Here is a 16,903-nt window from a genome sequence, read left to right on the forward strand (position 1 = left end):
TGCACATGCTGTTTGTTTTGTTGCACCCTATACAGTAAATGAATTATGAAAAAGTAACGTCAAACATGCCCAAAAGCTTGATGTTTTCTATGTCAAAACACCACATTTTGCAGACAGTTCTGAGTGCTGAGTTGCAGAAATACCTCAGCTGGCTCTTAAAACCTCAAAATGTGCTAGGTCTACACTTTACTTCTGGATATATTCCCAGTTATGATGCTCTTATAATAATCATCATTTGATGAATTGATGCTGTGCAGCTGAATGGGAACTGCACAAAAATTTATTTTAAACAAAATTCCGTGGGCAGCAATACTGGAGCACTAATTTAACCAAGCTTTATCAGCTCTTTGGACTCTCATTCTGATGGCACCCATTCACTGTAAAGGATACATTTGGTGATGCAATAAATTTACAAAAAATAATAAATTTCTCCAATTTTGTTCTAATGAAGAAACATACTCATCTACATCAGCAAATGTTCATTTTTGGTGGACTGATCCTTTAAAGTAAAGATCTTATTCTACTTTAAAAATATCAAAACCACTTTAAAACAAAATATTTATCATATATCTTAAATTATTTTTTCCCCTCACGTCATTGGTAACTTTCTTTTTTTAATAAATCTAACCATTTTTTGCATTTCAAATAAATTATGTTTAACAAAATGCAAAGGGGTCTTAATATTTTGTTCTCTTTGTTCCCCGGTTAGTTTATCATGTTTTAAAGATGTTTAAATATTTCACTAGGCGCATTTCCATTAAATATTTGTGCAAAACAAATTGCCTGAAAAACCACCTCATGCGAGCGAGGTAACTTTTTTTTATATTTGCGTTTGAGTTTTTGCGAAATTGACGCATTTCCATTAGGTGCATTTTCAATTCGAAATTTCAATTTGCGCAATTTAAAGGGTAATGGAAAATGTTTTGCAGAGTGATCTGCTATGTTTGGTCTAGAAATTCGCAAGTGCATATGTCAAACATATGTCCAAAAGCATATGTCTTCATAAAATGTCAAGACAACAGCTTGAGCAAGTTGAACACTAATGCACTTAGAGCTCCTTATTACACTGAAGTCACTGAAGTCTAGTACTGTACATTCCTACAGAACAATGACAACAGCTGTTGCATGTATTAGCTCACACCACCATCTTGTTTTCATCCTCAGTCAAGGTCATTAATTCCCATCAATGTGTGAGGGAACTCAACCAGGCTTTCAGCAGAAGATTCAGATTAATCTTGAATTCTTATGAGAAGGCCGGGATTACCCAGCAGGACAGGATGGAGTCTGGGAGGCACTAAGACAGGAATCCAGCCCCAGCATTCCCAAAGAGCCAACATGGCTAAGCAGCGCCCAAACTAGTCGTGAAATCCGAGGGGCGACTGGCCAAGACACATGCTTGAGAGATCTGAACATAAAATACAAGAATAAAGCAAAGGAAGCTCTAGAGAGTAAAGTCATTAACATTCTCTTTCATGCCTTTATCATCACTAATGTCTGGAATCTGAATAATTATGGGCCACGGCCAGACTGAGTTGAAGGACATTTAGGGTGTACAGTCCAGAGGGAAGAAAACAAATCCTTAAAATACTGACAGGCTCATTTAAATAACAAAACAGATTTTTTTTTTTTTTGTCTATGGAAAATGTGTTCTGGCCACAACATTAAACACTCACTAGTCTGAGTTGGATTTAAATGAGAAGGGGCCTTACTCATTTTTTGCAAAAATATAAAATGTCGACATAATTGTATTAATAAGTATTTGTGTGTGAAGTGTTTTAGAACACATATATTTTTGTACATACATTAAAAGATAAACAGCTCTGAAAATCTCTTATAGTCACCAATCCTGTATAGCCTATTTGATTAAAAAATTGTAAAAACTGTGAAAATAATATTGTGAAATGTGAAAGACTAACACAATTTATATTTACAATAATTTATAAATCATTTATATTAAATATACCCGATTAATAATAATGTATAATTCTGAATAATGTGATTGTGTATGTGTGTGTGTTTGAAAAAAGTATTGTGCTCAACAAGGTTTATTTAATAAAAAATACAGTAAAACTGTAATTATGTCAAATATTAAATTTTAAAATATTTATTGTAAAAACGTAATTTATGATGACTAAGCTGAATTTTTGGCAGCCATTACACAAGAATTCAGTGTCACAAGATTTAGAAATCTTTAATATGCTGATTTGCTGCCCAAGAAACATTTCTTATTTTATGAATGCTGAAAACATATATGGAAAATGTGATACACTACCATTGAAAAGTTTGGTGTTAATAAATTAAATTAAGAAAGAAACAATTGACTGCAAAGATGCATTGAATTGAATCAAAAGTAACAGTGAAGACTTTTTTTATAAAAAGATGTTACAAAAGATTGCCATTTCATATTTACATTTATATTTTGTCATTTAGCAGACGCTTTTATACAAAATTATATATATAATTAAACACATACACACACATACATACACACGCAATGAAAAACAAGTAGACATGATATGAAAAATAGAAAGCTAGTGTCTTTTTGTTATACTGTACCGGTTTATAAATAAAAAAAATAAAAAAAAAGGGGATAAATAGATAAAGTTGAATTAAAACAGAAAGTTCTAGATTTAGAGGGTCAAATAAAGATGGATCAGATGTGTTTTAGTCGTTTCTTGATGTCATATAAATCTAGTTATTTTGAACTTTCCATTCATATAACTGGAAACAAAATCAGCATAGTAGAATGATTTCTGAAGGATCTTGTGACACTGAATTCTGGTATAATGCCTCCTGAAAATCCAGTTTTGTCATCATAAATTACATTAAAAATAAATAAATTAATAAAAACTTAATAACTGCAAATAACTCTGAAGACCAGATTTCTGACTTTTCTTTCTGACAGAATTCAGCTGTGTCATCACCAGCATAATTTACATTAAAAAGTAATTTTAAACCGTAATATTTGACAACATTACAGTTTCACTGTATTTTTGATCAAATAAATGCAACCTTGGTGAGCACAATACTTTTTGCAAAAACACACATACAAAATTTTGATTCAAAATTATTAATTATTATGGATCAGGTATATTTAATATAAATTATTCATAAATATTTTTGCACACATGTAAACACTCTCAGGGTTTAGATGCTGCCAGTACGGTTTAATGTTGATACATTCATATTGCACCTTTTCACATTCAAACTTATAAATAACATTAGCCTATATATGAACACCAGGCTGGAAATCAAACAACCATATTATCCTAAATAAAGCATTTTCTGTCATACTGTAAGCATTGACATGGTCACTTCCAATCCACAGACAAAAACACACCTCGATTGCTTCATTGTGACTGCAATATAGAAGCACTCAGAAGTGCCAGCGTGGACTGATTTTCTTTGTGAGCTTTATTTTTTTGATCCAATTTACACAATTTTGTACACATCAGCTCTTTGCATGCGTCACTGATAAATGTAGGAAGTAGAGGGACACAAAAAGCTTTCAGGCTTGTTCCAAGGTTTGTTACCTCCCGGAATATTGATCTTAATCACACTCTTCATGTATAGAGCTCTACTATACTACAAATGCAAAGACATATTTACATTTTCAAGGCTCAGTGCGTAAATCCTCAGTGTGTAAATCCTTAACACTCCCAGTTTACCTGCAATGCTATTTCCCTCAGAGAGTGATTTTGTTTTATTCATTCATATTATTTGGTGTTAATATTTCAGTGCTCACAGACGCCTCAGACTCGGCTCTCCAGGGAGCTTTTTTCTGCTGACTGCCTCCATTGTGCCGTGACTGACAGTCCAAATGTATTCATTTCATTTAGAGTTGTAAATATTAATGGTGTCAGCTCCATCTGCTAACTTCTACCTGAGACAAAGACCCCCATATTCATAGAACAAGCTCTTTTATGTGACATTATGACACCCCCGGACCAGATCTTACTGTGTGGTGTCAACACCATGCATCTGAGATGCTCTATGTTCCTTTTGTGAGGTTGTCGACCCTATCTGAATATGTCACTCAGTGGCACTGCTGGGGACAGAGCTAGCAGAAATCGCATGGCAGCAGTGAACAATGAAGCTGATCCGATAGCGATGAGTGTTTCAGATGGTGCATTTCAATCGCAGATCTTTTATATGGATTGAGTAAGCATTCAGATGGTTATCCAGAGGCTTAATAAAAAACTTGTTCGAATTACAAAGGTAAATACGCCTCACACAAGTAAACAGCTTTATCGAAACAACGGTCCAGAGTAATAAATCAATTTAGGGTGGCAGCTCGCTAAACCTCTTAATTGTTTGCAACAAGTCAATAATGCTAATCCTGTCCTTTGTCTATACAAAAAGACACTAAGAGGTTAAATATACATTAATCAAAACACTGTTTCTTTCTCCCCTTGGGTCAGCATGTAAAGTCAAAGCTGATTATTATTATATTTATTATAATCATTATTATTGTTGTTGTTGGTGTTAATAATATTTTACAATTAAAATACTGAGCAACATCATTTTTATAATAATCCTAATCATAACAACATTTTAAAGGCAAAAATAATTAATTACAAATGATTAATTATAATATTATTAATAATGTTGAATCCTTAATTTGTGTGTAGAAACAGACAATGAATAAAATGAATGATGTTGACAATGTACCTTGAATGCAATGCAAGTTGCTTTGGATAAAATAATTCGCAAAGGCATAAAAATATTGAGGATTATGCATAGTATAACTATGTTAGGTGAAAATGATTTAGCCCAAAAATACCAATTACAATGTAATGTGACATCATATTTTTTGTTACAATAATAATGATAATTATACTTACGACCGCTGTTTATGCATTTATTATAACATACACAGGTAGTGTACAAATTTTCTAATGTTTTAAATGAAGTCTCTTCTGCTCAGCTAGGCTGCTTTTATTCGTATTGGTAAAAATACATGCCTGATTCAAGAAGGGGGTCTGATGGTCAAACAATATTATTTTACCAACTTATTAATTTTAAGCTAAATTGTGCTTTGTTGGTATAATGTCTGCTATAAATGTTAAAAAAAAATGTTTTTTAAATCGATTTTTTATTTGAGAAGCAAGACAAAACAGTAAAAAGCAAATTTTGGCCATTTAATTTATGCAATGGTGAATTTATTTTTCGCAAAATACATGGGGGGCTCTAAAAACCGGTCTTCGGCCCAGTGTTTCATTTTGTTCGATTTCAGCTTCAGCCAAGAATTTTCATTTGGGTTTATCCCTAATTTGTATATACTGTATTTCTTTTTATGGGGAAGCAGTCCTTCCTCAGCCAGGATGAACAGATAACATCTCTGAAGGACGTTGGAAGCGAGGAGGAGACTTTTGCCTTGTAACTTTTTCATGACACTGTCTATTTTTAGAGCAACAGATCTATGGTCAGTCTTCAGGCACGAACATGCATTAATGTTTTTGGTCAAAGTTATCTTAAAAGCAATGTGGCTATGTGTCATTGTGTATGCTACCAGTATGCTAGGTATGCAAACTGTAGGAAACATGTTGCAATATAGCTTCTGGTGCATGTCAATTATTAGGGCCATAACGGCCCTATATGTGTGCCATCAATTTCAATTGATGGAGAAATAATATAGGTTTTCAATAGTTGCTTCCTACACTTTGTAAGCCATTATGACCTTAAAGCAGTTTTTAGAACACAATCAATAAAACAGTTCCCAACAATATATGTGTGGTTTCTTTCCATATGTCCTTCAAAAAGTTAGTTTTTACTTATGTCCTGCTGTTAAAACAAGCCACCTTAGTTAAAAAAAAAATGAAAAAATCCAATTATCACACTTTTCTAAGTAGCCGCGGGTATGTTCAAACTATGTAATTTTCTTGTCTTATACTCTACATTCCCTCCCTAAATAATCATCCCTAAATGTCAACCACCCACATACAAATGACAACTACATAAAGCTCATTTTTTAATGCTAATGTCTTTACTAAACAGGTTCAGAAAGCTGGTGTTTGATTTTACAATAAATCCTTTTTTTGGAAATTGCTGGTTGAGAAGACAGACGAAAAAGAAAGAAGAAAAATGGATAAAATCCCATTTCAACAGCAGCCCGTTCCAATCAGACTGCCATTGGCTGAGTCTGGGATTCAGCCCCATTTCACAGCTGCACAACAGAGACCTCACTTGCCCTATTTCTCTGTGCCCCCCGCATAGGTCTTTTGTCAGTCATTTAAGCAGGTGTGCCAATGTGTGAACAGAAATGACGAAGTCCAGCCTGTTTTAAGTTTTGGAGTTTTTATAAGTCACATTCCCACTGTTTTAAACCAATTCCAGTATGACTTTCAATTAAATATAAATATTAGTTGTCACTGATGGCCTTGTGGGCAGCGCTCCCACATTCAGCACCATGCTGTGGATGTTCCAAGTTTGAATCCTGGCTCGTGGACCATTCCCGATCCTATCCCTTCTCTCTCTCCTACTTCACTTGCTGTCATTACACTGCAAGTGTCATAAAATTATTAGGATATTAATTAAAGATCATTAAGATTTATAAGATTTTGTAAATTTCCTACCATAAATATATCACAAATTAATTTTTGCTTAGTAATATGCATTGCTAAGGGTTTAATTTGGACAACTTCAAAGGTGTATTTCTCAGTTTGTTTTTTTGCACCCTCAGATTTCAGATTTTAAAATAGCCTACTTGTATCTCGGCCAAATCAAGAGTTTGGTTCCAAAACTCAATAAATCAATTTTGATCAATTTAAGTAAAAATTTGATTTTTCTTTTTACCAAGAAAGTGGCAAGATGAAAAACACTATTTTCTGTTTCAAACTTTCACATAGCATCTTTAGATTATAATAATATAAAAAATTCTAATCCAGATTTTGATTTTCAAAGAGTTATTATAAAATAAAATTCCCATAATGCAATAAATCCATGACACGTTTCTTTTTTTTCATTGATTCAATATAAAAGTTTTTTTTCAACATAGTTAGCTGATCCAAATATGACAGGCTCTGAACTTGGCCAATACTAATCTTGTACACAGGCCCTGGTCTAAAATTACATTCAATCAGTCTTCGCTCCCAAAATGAATTCAACAGATCATCTTGTTAATGCTATAAATTAATTACAACAATAAAAGTACATTTCATCACGAACAAGAACATGAACAACAACATCACATTAAACCACAGAAAATCCAGAATGACATATGCCTTACATTCAGTTAGCTACCAAAAGTGCATTCATCTTTGCCATGTTACATTCATTTAGTTGACTAATGCTATACGCTGTATTAACAAAAACAATAATGGCATTAATAGAAAGCCTTACACTGACAAGCTACGCAATATCTTGTTCATAATCGAATGCGACTCATCTGCGATTATGAACGTGATATTGCATTACTTGTCAGTGATGTACAGCTCTGTGTATTAAATGTTGCTCCATCCGAAAGCATGCAGTGATGATTTATCAAAGAACCAGCTTTACTGGCGAGATGCGCATGACAATCACATGCGATTTATCATGTAGCCCTTGTTTGTTGATCACAAAGTACAAATTAGATGAGGAAAACTAGGATGCTGGGTGTATTCAGAGTGCCGTCATTACTGTCTAAAGTGCGTGGAATGGTGCACTGTGATCGGTTGAGGGGATATATCACAAAGAGGGGAGACTGGCATTTGTCGCGGTTTGGAAAAAAAGGGAGAAAACATGAGAGAAAATACCGACCAGATACAATACTGATTTTGGCACTTTTTTTTTTTTTATGGTATTTATCGCGTTTTGGAACCACACTCTTAAAATATTGTCTTATCCTAACAAACTGTACATCAATGGATAGCTTATGCATTCAGATATGTTTTATATATTTATGATTTGTATAAATCCCAATTTCTAAAAATTGACCCTAATGACAGGTATTATGGTTCAGGGTCACATATGATATTTCTGTCTCAGAATGCCTTGATTCACAATAAACTACACTTAAAACTCTATCATGATATGCATTTAACTCTAAAAATGTTAAAGAACATTTAATAATTAAATCATAAATTTGACATTGCACTAATGGCAAATTGTAATATGGAATTTACTTAAAAAGGGGAACACTGCCTGGCCAGTGAAGTGTTTTGTGCGAGGAGAAGAGGCACTGACAGTCCTTGTTTCGGTGACATTGCCTGGCCGCTGGAGTCTGATGGATGTGCACTGGACTCCTGAAGGGCCTTTGATCAATGAGCCACTCATCGATGACAACAGGACACCTGCTTCCCATCAAAGAGACGAGGAGCAGGCAGATCCAGTGTGGACATCCAGCTCTCAGCATTGATTAACACTGTGCTCCACTGAAGCTTCATCTTTTATCTCCATGCAGGTTTTCAATTCTCTCAGAAGGAACAGGAACTGATTGTCGACAATTTGTATTCGCGTTTAAAGGTAAGTTTAGTATTAGTACTGAATGGTATACACCATAAAAAAAACAGCTGTCAAAAAACTAAATTTTTTATGACAACCTTTTGACTTTAATTCAACAAGCAACACACTCGGAGAGCTTAAATTCTGACTTGCCCTTATCGTAAGCCTAACATCTTCAGACACAAAGGTCAGCTGAAAAACAGTGTGCTTCAACGCACAGTCCAATACAGGCAAAGCACTGCCTTGAAAGCCTTTAAACAAACCGCGCTGAATGCTGACATAAGCTACTGACAAACAAGAGAGTGACATATACACCACAAAACATTTTCAGTCAGTTGCATCATAAAAATCGAACCACATTTACAAAACCCAGTAAGCACACGTATATTTGGAAACGATAATGTTATAAACTCTGAAATGATTCAAGACAGCTCTGTTGATTTCCATGTCAACGCAAAGTTTTAACAATAAATAATAATAAATGAACAGAAACAGACTAAAAGACAGGTTGGTACTAAATCTTTTTCAGTACATTTTGAGTCAACCATAACATTTTCAGAAGGTACAGTATATGGCACTTTCCACAAATATATACACTGCAATGTCCCATGAGATGTGCCATGTACTAAGAGGCCTTCACAGTTCAAACAGGATGTGAAGTCATGGAAATTAAACTTTGGTATTACCTGCAACCACCGAACTTTCAGATAAAAGATAACAGTCTAAGCATTACTTAAACATAGTCATAATGCATGCGTCAAGCCTTGAAACTCATGGTTTACATAGATTTTACAAGGCTGTCAAATGCTGGAATCTGAACGTTGTAAGGTGTGCAATTATTTTCAAGGAAAGCACATACTTGCTGTCTCACTCTCTCTCTCCCATACAATCTCCCATGTTTCTATTATGTGTGTGCTGAAACGTGTTGTCAGTACTGCTCTGATGATTTTATCAGTAAATACAATAGTTTATGCTACATATAATGTCTCACTATAGGTAATAACGTCAATGTTTTTGAAGCATATGAACTCAAATTTTTACTATTAGTATAAATGCTTTTGCTGAACTCTGTCGAGAAACAAACACATGCCTAATCTCTCTGCTTGAGCTTAATAACTGCATTAGTCTGCTAGTATCAATGGTTCAAGCCACTGTTACTACGTCTAAAATATTGTTTTGGAATTAGCAAAGGAAGCGTAAGAAATTAATCCTACACAAGAACATTTAAGGACAAACTGCTAAATCTCTTGAAATACAAGATCTGAACAATGTCTTGTAGTGTTGTAATGGTAGAATAAGTGGAACAATGGACTGAAGTCCATTGAATTATTCCAAAATAATACACAACTGAGGTGTAATGGTCACGGCGGCAACTATTCCACACAATAAAAACACATCATGTGCATTCATCGCTAAATAAAAATGGAAATGGTCAGTCAGTTCAATAATATCCATGTTTTGTGAGATACAGAATGAGGAAGCAATCTAAACAAATCCTCAATAATCCACTACTGTACATGACAGAAAACAAAAGCTGTGGATTAATGAACTTGCACTGAATGACCACTTAGCCTTCTTCAGAAGAATGAGATCTATTTTTTTTTAAGACTAAAGCTTTTGATTTAATATCTAGATAACCCTGCAACCCAAGGTCAAGCAAGAGGCACATCTATAGCATCTGTCAGTGTGCAAATAAAATATGCAGGTATTAGGCCTATATGTGTGTGGTTTTCCTCTACATGGACAAATACCTATCTGATTTGGTTGCCTTATAGCTCGACTGCAGTCCTTTTACGTCCAGTGCTGCGGCGAAACAAATTGAAATACATCCTGTGTCACAGGAACAAATAAGGTAGCAGACGACCTCCCTGCAGCAATGTGCTGCTGAGATTGGATTAGAGAGCTGTACCTGATAAAGTCAGTTCAGGAGACAAGCTCCAGCACCCTTCTTTACTGCCATGCCCAATAACACGGTTCATCTAGGGGCTTTCCAGACCCCACACCCACAATGCATTCTCACTGGCTGCCATATATAATTACATCCAGACATATACAATACCCTGTGCCATGGTGAATGTGTCATATGCCTGATATTCTAGAACCATTTCGAATGTGATGACATTGAAGAAGTCCAGGTGATCTATTGCACTGTTGGCCTGGGCATCCATAATGATATCCTTACTTTCATTCAGTTTTGCTAAAACATTTAAATATATTTTTTAGATGAAAATAAAACAAAAATACAGATTTTTTTAATGCAAATTAGAAATGCTGCCTTGGGAAATAACTAAAATGAAATGTGTTTAAGTTGTTAAAGTATCTACAAATAACCTGATTATTTAACCAGAACTGTCTTATGAGAGCCAACACGGTATGTTTTCATTCATTAGAAAGAACTAGCTCATAAGAGTCATTTGTGTCCAAGTCAGGATACTCACAATTAGTCAGAAACTCTCTCTATATGTCAGGAAAATATGTACAGTCATGAAGGTTGAGGTAAAATTGAGGATCAGACAGACTTTGTGACCCCGACGTGCTGAAAACAGAGAGTGTTGGTACATTATGATCTATAGTGCCCATCTGAACACATTATCCGGCGTAAATACATGAAACTAGAGCTTTTAAACAGCGGCAGCATTGCACAAAGGTCACTGAGTGGCCCTCAACAGTGACCGTGAAAGATTAAAAGATAGATACAACATTCCAGCAGACACTTATTATTGGATTTAGCGGATGTGACACATTGCATTTACATAATTAAGAATACACAGCCTTGATTTCCTGCAAGCTTTTAGCTTTGAGCTTACTCTAACAAATCAGTTAAATAACTGAGGTTTAGGCCTAAGGTGCTCCCCTAGATAATAACATTTCATATTCAAAGATAACAAGATAACAAAACCATTACTTCTAATTGAAAGGTCAACATACTAAAACAAATGCACATTGCAGCTGTCCGTGGAGGAATGTATTGATTGGTCATAACACAATATAAGCAAAATCTGCCAACATTCATCTTGTTTGGAGACCCACGCTGGTTTGGCTTGAGGGATTGGCCACAGTCCAGCTCCTTACAGTAGAGGTTATTCATCTGTGGCCAACACTGTCCGGCTGAATTTAGCTATTTATAATCATTAAACGTTAAAACAAGCAGAGACTGTACTTTAAGGTCTATGTAATTACTAATGTAATGCAATCTAGAAAGCCAGTCAATAATAGCCATCACAAACCACAACTGAATGATAGCGAGGAGACTGAAGATGATCTCCAGAGAAGGACAGAGAGGGTCAGAATGTCAGCTGGATTAACTGAATTAGTGCTACCACTATAATTATTAGAGGTGTGGGTGAGTTTCAGCTCTTGGCTATGGAGATGAGAGGCGTTCCTGGCACAAGACACATATAAATGCTATTTCACAAGCTGTTCCCGTACTTCCTTTCATAAGGATGGTTAGTCATGTTTCAATAGGCTAAATATTTGACAGGGCTCAGCAATGAGAATAGCCCGATAGCCTAAGGCCAGTGTGAGAGAGTTTTGGGTCAGTATAATTTACAGCTATTCCTGCTTGAAAACTATTCAATGTTGTTGAATGTTGTAGTTTAAAACCTTTATTGAAATATTATATATATATATATATATATATATATATATATATATATATATATATATATATATATATATATATATATATATATATATATATATATATATATATATAATTAATAAATTTAATTAAAAAAATCTAAATATGTAATATTAATAATAAATGTAATATTATCTATATATATATTATATTCCATACAAATGTATTTTATGTAATTAAAATGTTTTAATTTCATTAGCACATTTTATAAAATAAAATAAAATAAAATAAAACACATCAGATACAAATAATTGTATATATTGGGGCCAGCATTAGATAAAAGTAAAAAAATAACAAACAACAAATATAATATTGCTAATTTATTTAAAATGTATTTATTTATTTGCAAAATAAATATTGCAAATTTAACAAATGCAATAAAATAATAATACAACATTTAATAAAATATGCTCATTATTTATTTAATAGAAAAAAGTACTTACATTTTTAACTAATAGCTTAACTAACAAAAGTCAAAAGAAAATACTTTATTGTAATGAAGATGCATTTGGTTTATAATTATTAATTTTATTAAGAAAACAAAACAAAACCAATTATTAAAAAAAAACAACTAAAATGGTAATTTTATGAGGAGGAGCCAAAAGAAATATTGGCAAGGCAAGTACAAAACTACTAGCCTGAGTCCAACTAAGCCAGCAGACAAAATCCTTATTGTTGAGCACTGGAAGGCTCTAAAAACACACAGCCACTGAGATGAAACCACTCACGTAGGGCTTTTGAAGTTCCATTGACCTGAAGCATGCAGTGCTGTGCCATTGTTCCAGTTACATTACAGTATAAGAGAATTACACGTCAAGCTTAGCTTTATCAATTAGACCATTATGTCTCTACTTGGCTTTAATGAGTACTGCTACTGCATATTTCCTTTAGAGACAGAAAATGGAACTCATAAATCCATTTGTCTACATGCAGCCCTTGGTTAACAACCACAGGGGGATTCATTAGTTGTGCTTGATTTCTGAATGGACTCGCCAGGGAGAGCAGCGTCAAAGCGTCCACCCAGCTTCCCCCGCGCACTCCAAATTAGTCAATTAGGAGTGTCATTAAAGTGGTGGCAGCGAGGAGGATTAACACCAGGGGAAATAAAAGAGACGGTCTGCCTTGTGCTCGCCCAGGATATTGCCGATTTCCATCCATCAGCTGCTCCAGATGGGGGGATATTAGTAATTTAGATTCTGTCAACAGTACCCGGGAGAACCCTGCCAAAATCGTTCCCTCATCGCCGCCCTGCACTCCTTGAATGTAATCATATCTGCCGAGTGCTGAGTGAGGGCGAAAAAAAAAACACCTTTTTCTACCCAAATCCCTCTATTCATTCCAACCTATCAATGCAGCGTTACAACTGACTGGAGGATTTCTATTCATTACGGCTCCCTTGTTCTCAGACACAGAGAGCTACTTTCTTGTTGAGTAATCCAAGAATAACGGCAAAATCTCATGTTATAAAAACAGTTTTAAGGGTCAGTGCTTGTGTGCATGCGCATGTGCACAGTTCGTTTGAAAGAACACTGTAAGAAAACCACTGCACATGCAGACACAGGCCGGAGGACACAATGGCCCAGTGTCTTTCAGCTGGCTTTCATAAGGATAAGGCTAGTGAATGTTTTGTACCTGCAGGGCATCTTTCAATAGTAAGACTCTGAAACGTTACGTGTGCGTGCATTCAGGAAGGACATTAAGTCGCCCTTTTCTGTCATTGCGTGAAATGACTGTAAATCTGCATGCAGGCTTTTTCTTAATTTGGCAATGTATCTCTTTTTCATTGTGCAGAAATCTGAGGCTGAAGCTGAGGCTGTTCATTATTTATTTATCATTGCTGGCATCCGGAACTGTAAAAAAAATTGTTTTGTCAGGCTACCTAAAAATGTGCTTCATGTGGTAACGTCTAAATCAATCTGACAACATTCAGTTACACCAACGAACGTCCTTTCATAGGGTCAGATCTGCTGGAAATTGTTCCCCAAATAACAACAACAGTTTCACTTTTTAGTGTGCCATTAAAACCAAACCAGAACAGACAGGGATCAGATTGGCAGACTTTAAAGAAACTCATCCAAAAATGAAATTGATTTTCAATTATTAATTATCCGGCTTAATGTTGTTTCAGACTCTCAATTTGATGCTATATTCATTAGTCACAAAAATAGCTTTAAAAGATCGAGATCTGGTGCTGTCCAAAAGGAAATACAAAGTTCTATAAAGCCAAAATGACTTAATATTTCATATCTTCTGAGACGGATTAACAAAACTATTAACCGAGTCAACTTTTTAAATTTCTGGTAAGAATAAGTTAGCATAAATTAAAACTACGTTAAGAATATAAAATTTTTTAAAGGGGTCATATGATGCGATTTCAAATCTTCCTTTCTCTTCGGAGTGTAAAAACGTCTTGGTGCATAAAGAAGATCTGTAAAGTTGTAAAGACTAAAGTCTCAAATTCGAACAGATATTCTTTATAAAAGTTAAGAATTGTCCACGTCCCTCCTAAAATGCCTCGTTTAAACACGCCCTCACATGTCTACATCACTGTGTTGGAAGATTTGCATAACGCTGCCCAAATGTTCATGCAAAAAAAGAAGCATAACTTTTATTCTCGCTGTTGCTGCTGCTGCCATGAGACGTGTTTTGTTGTGAAAATTAAAACTACTTTGTTTGGCCTTCCAAAAGAGGACGATATCCGCTTTGTCATGTCTACAGCTGATCCATGCTGGTCACTGAGGAAATACATCAACTTCGCTCTGTGGATCGCTGGATCGGCTTTCACCATGGACAAAGCGGAGTCCACCCAGGGGTCATCGCATGTGGTTGCCGCAAGCTGGACAGCTGCTCCTTCTTCGAATCCGCAGTGCGTTTATGGAGGTCTGTTTCTTGAACCTGCAGACTAGCCTACAATGGGTCTGTGCATTAAGGCTGTTCTATAAAGTGGGGCAGTTCCAACTTTGCAAGGATAGTCTGGCACTTCTGACTCACAGCCTGTAGTAAATTTTTTATATTTACAGAATTTACCACTGATGATTCAAACGTTAGTTTTGAGCAGTGTAGAGAAGTGCTTGTTGTTTGTCGTTTCTCAGATCACAAATGAAGACATGGTTTTATATTTACACAGTGCGATACGCAAAGCAAAACGTAAAAAGATAGTATAAGTCATTATAATCATGTCCCCACTGGATGCAACAAATGCCTCAATGTAATGGGTTTTATTGGTTTTGTCTATTTTTGATGAAATCCGAAAGCTTTCTGCACCTCCATAAACAGCAAGGGTACTACCATGGTCAAGACACAGTAATGTAGTGAGTCTCGCTTGAACAAGGTCTTATGGGTTTGGAACAGTACGAGGGCAAGTAATAAGTGACAGAATTTTCATTTTTGGGTGAACTATCCCTTTTCAGTTTTAATAAGAATTCCTGAAAACAATATAAAAAAAAAAAGTAAAACCAAGTGCTAAACTTCCATCATGCCAGTTAATCAGAATTATAACAATATTTTCTGTCATCAAGAATATTTTTTTTTTAATTGAGAATATGAGAACACATTTCTTAACTACTTCTTTTAGAAGATTTTTGTGCAATAAGCTCCTAAAGCCACACAACACAAACTTTATATACATTGTCTTTATGTACACTTTAGATCTTTAACTGCAGCTCTCAAATAGGATGCATATGGTACAGGTTTGAAGTCACAATGATAATGATTCATACTGTGGTCTACCAGAAATCATACAGCTTCAGAAGACACAGAATAAAGTGCATGAGTATATTAAGTACTTTCATTAAATTTTTTTGTCCTATTTGGAGTTTGACAGCCTGTTGATCTTAAAAAGAAAACCCTTAAAAATCACAGAAGATGGGTTTGGTATATCATGAGGGTGAACAAATAACACATTATTCTAATACTCATTAAGTAGCATTGAATAAGAAACAAAACTCACCTCTACACACAGTCCCGTTGTCCACAGACTCATAACCGGCCTTGCACACACAGCGCCCAATAGGTACCAGCCACTCCCCATCTCCATTGCAGTACAGTTTAATGGGAACATCCACTTCCTCTCCATTAGGTACACAACTGCCCCGGGCAGAGACCAGAGAGGTGCTCTCCGCACCTGACAAGGTCTCCTCAAAGATGGCCCCATTCCGAATAACTCGGGGGCATTTGCGATAGAAAACCTTCACAGCGATGAGTGACATGCATGCTCCATAGTCCTGGAAAGCCAAGAAGAAACCTTTGCGGGACACAGGCCCGAAGCTGCGTACTTCCGTGTTGATCTTCATCACACGACCGCCCAGGTCCACCTGGGAGAAACTCTCATCGGCCGCAATGGTATCCACCTTGATCCAAGGGTTCTCCATCCATGCGGGATACACCTTGGTGGCTACGTCCCTGTCAGCCTCAAAGTAGTATAGATTAAAAGTCTCCTTGCAAGAGCCAGTGACGTTAGGGATGCTGCTGCAGTCTCGCACGGAGAACTTCATTTCCACGTGGATCCGCTGGGCTCCCCGCCGCTGGATGTATTTGGTGCGCACCCAGTTGTTCTGGTTGGCGTTGAAGACGTTACACACCTGGTAGGTGCGGATGGTGTTCATCTTCTCGTCATAGCCACTCACCTCTTCCCACTGGGACCAAAGCACAGATAATAACATTTGAATAAGCAATATGTTTATAATAGTAAAAACTTGTTTTTCATGCTATTTGCATATTTATGGAACGTTCGTTCGTGGTTTCGCACCATTACAGACACATTATGACATCTAAGGTAAAAATGTGCAGAAATGAGACAAATGACATGGATTGCATTAAAAATTATTTTCTTTTTGAATT

At 35.6% G+C, this 16,903-nt stretch overlaps 1 protein-coding gene across 2 annotated transcripts in view; it reads right to left on the minus strand.

Moving 5' to 3' along the window:
• LOC113068880 (ephrin type-B receptor 2-like) overlaps positions 1-16,903 on the minus strand; it is a 53,087-nt gene that overhangs the window by 21,849 nt on the left and 14,335 nt on the right. For both annotated transcript variants that reach the window (XM_026241766.1, XM_026241765.1), the window contains exon 3: positions 16,014-16,698. In XM_026241766.1, coding sequence (XP_026097551.1) covers positions 16,014-16,698 — 685 coding nt within the window. The remainder of the gene's footprint in view (positions 1-16,013; positions 16,699-16,903) is intronic.

The sequence above is a fragment of the Carassius auratus genome, unplaced genomic scaffold (genome assembly GCF_003368295.1).
Source record: "Carassius auratus strain Wakin unplaced genomic scaffold, ASM336829v1 scaf_tig00000254, whole genome shotgun sequence".
In the NCBI taxonomy this organism is placed as follows: domain Eukaryota; kingdom Metazoa; phylum Chordata; class Actinopteri; order Cypriniformes; family Cyprinidae; genus Carassius; species Carassius auratus.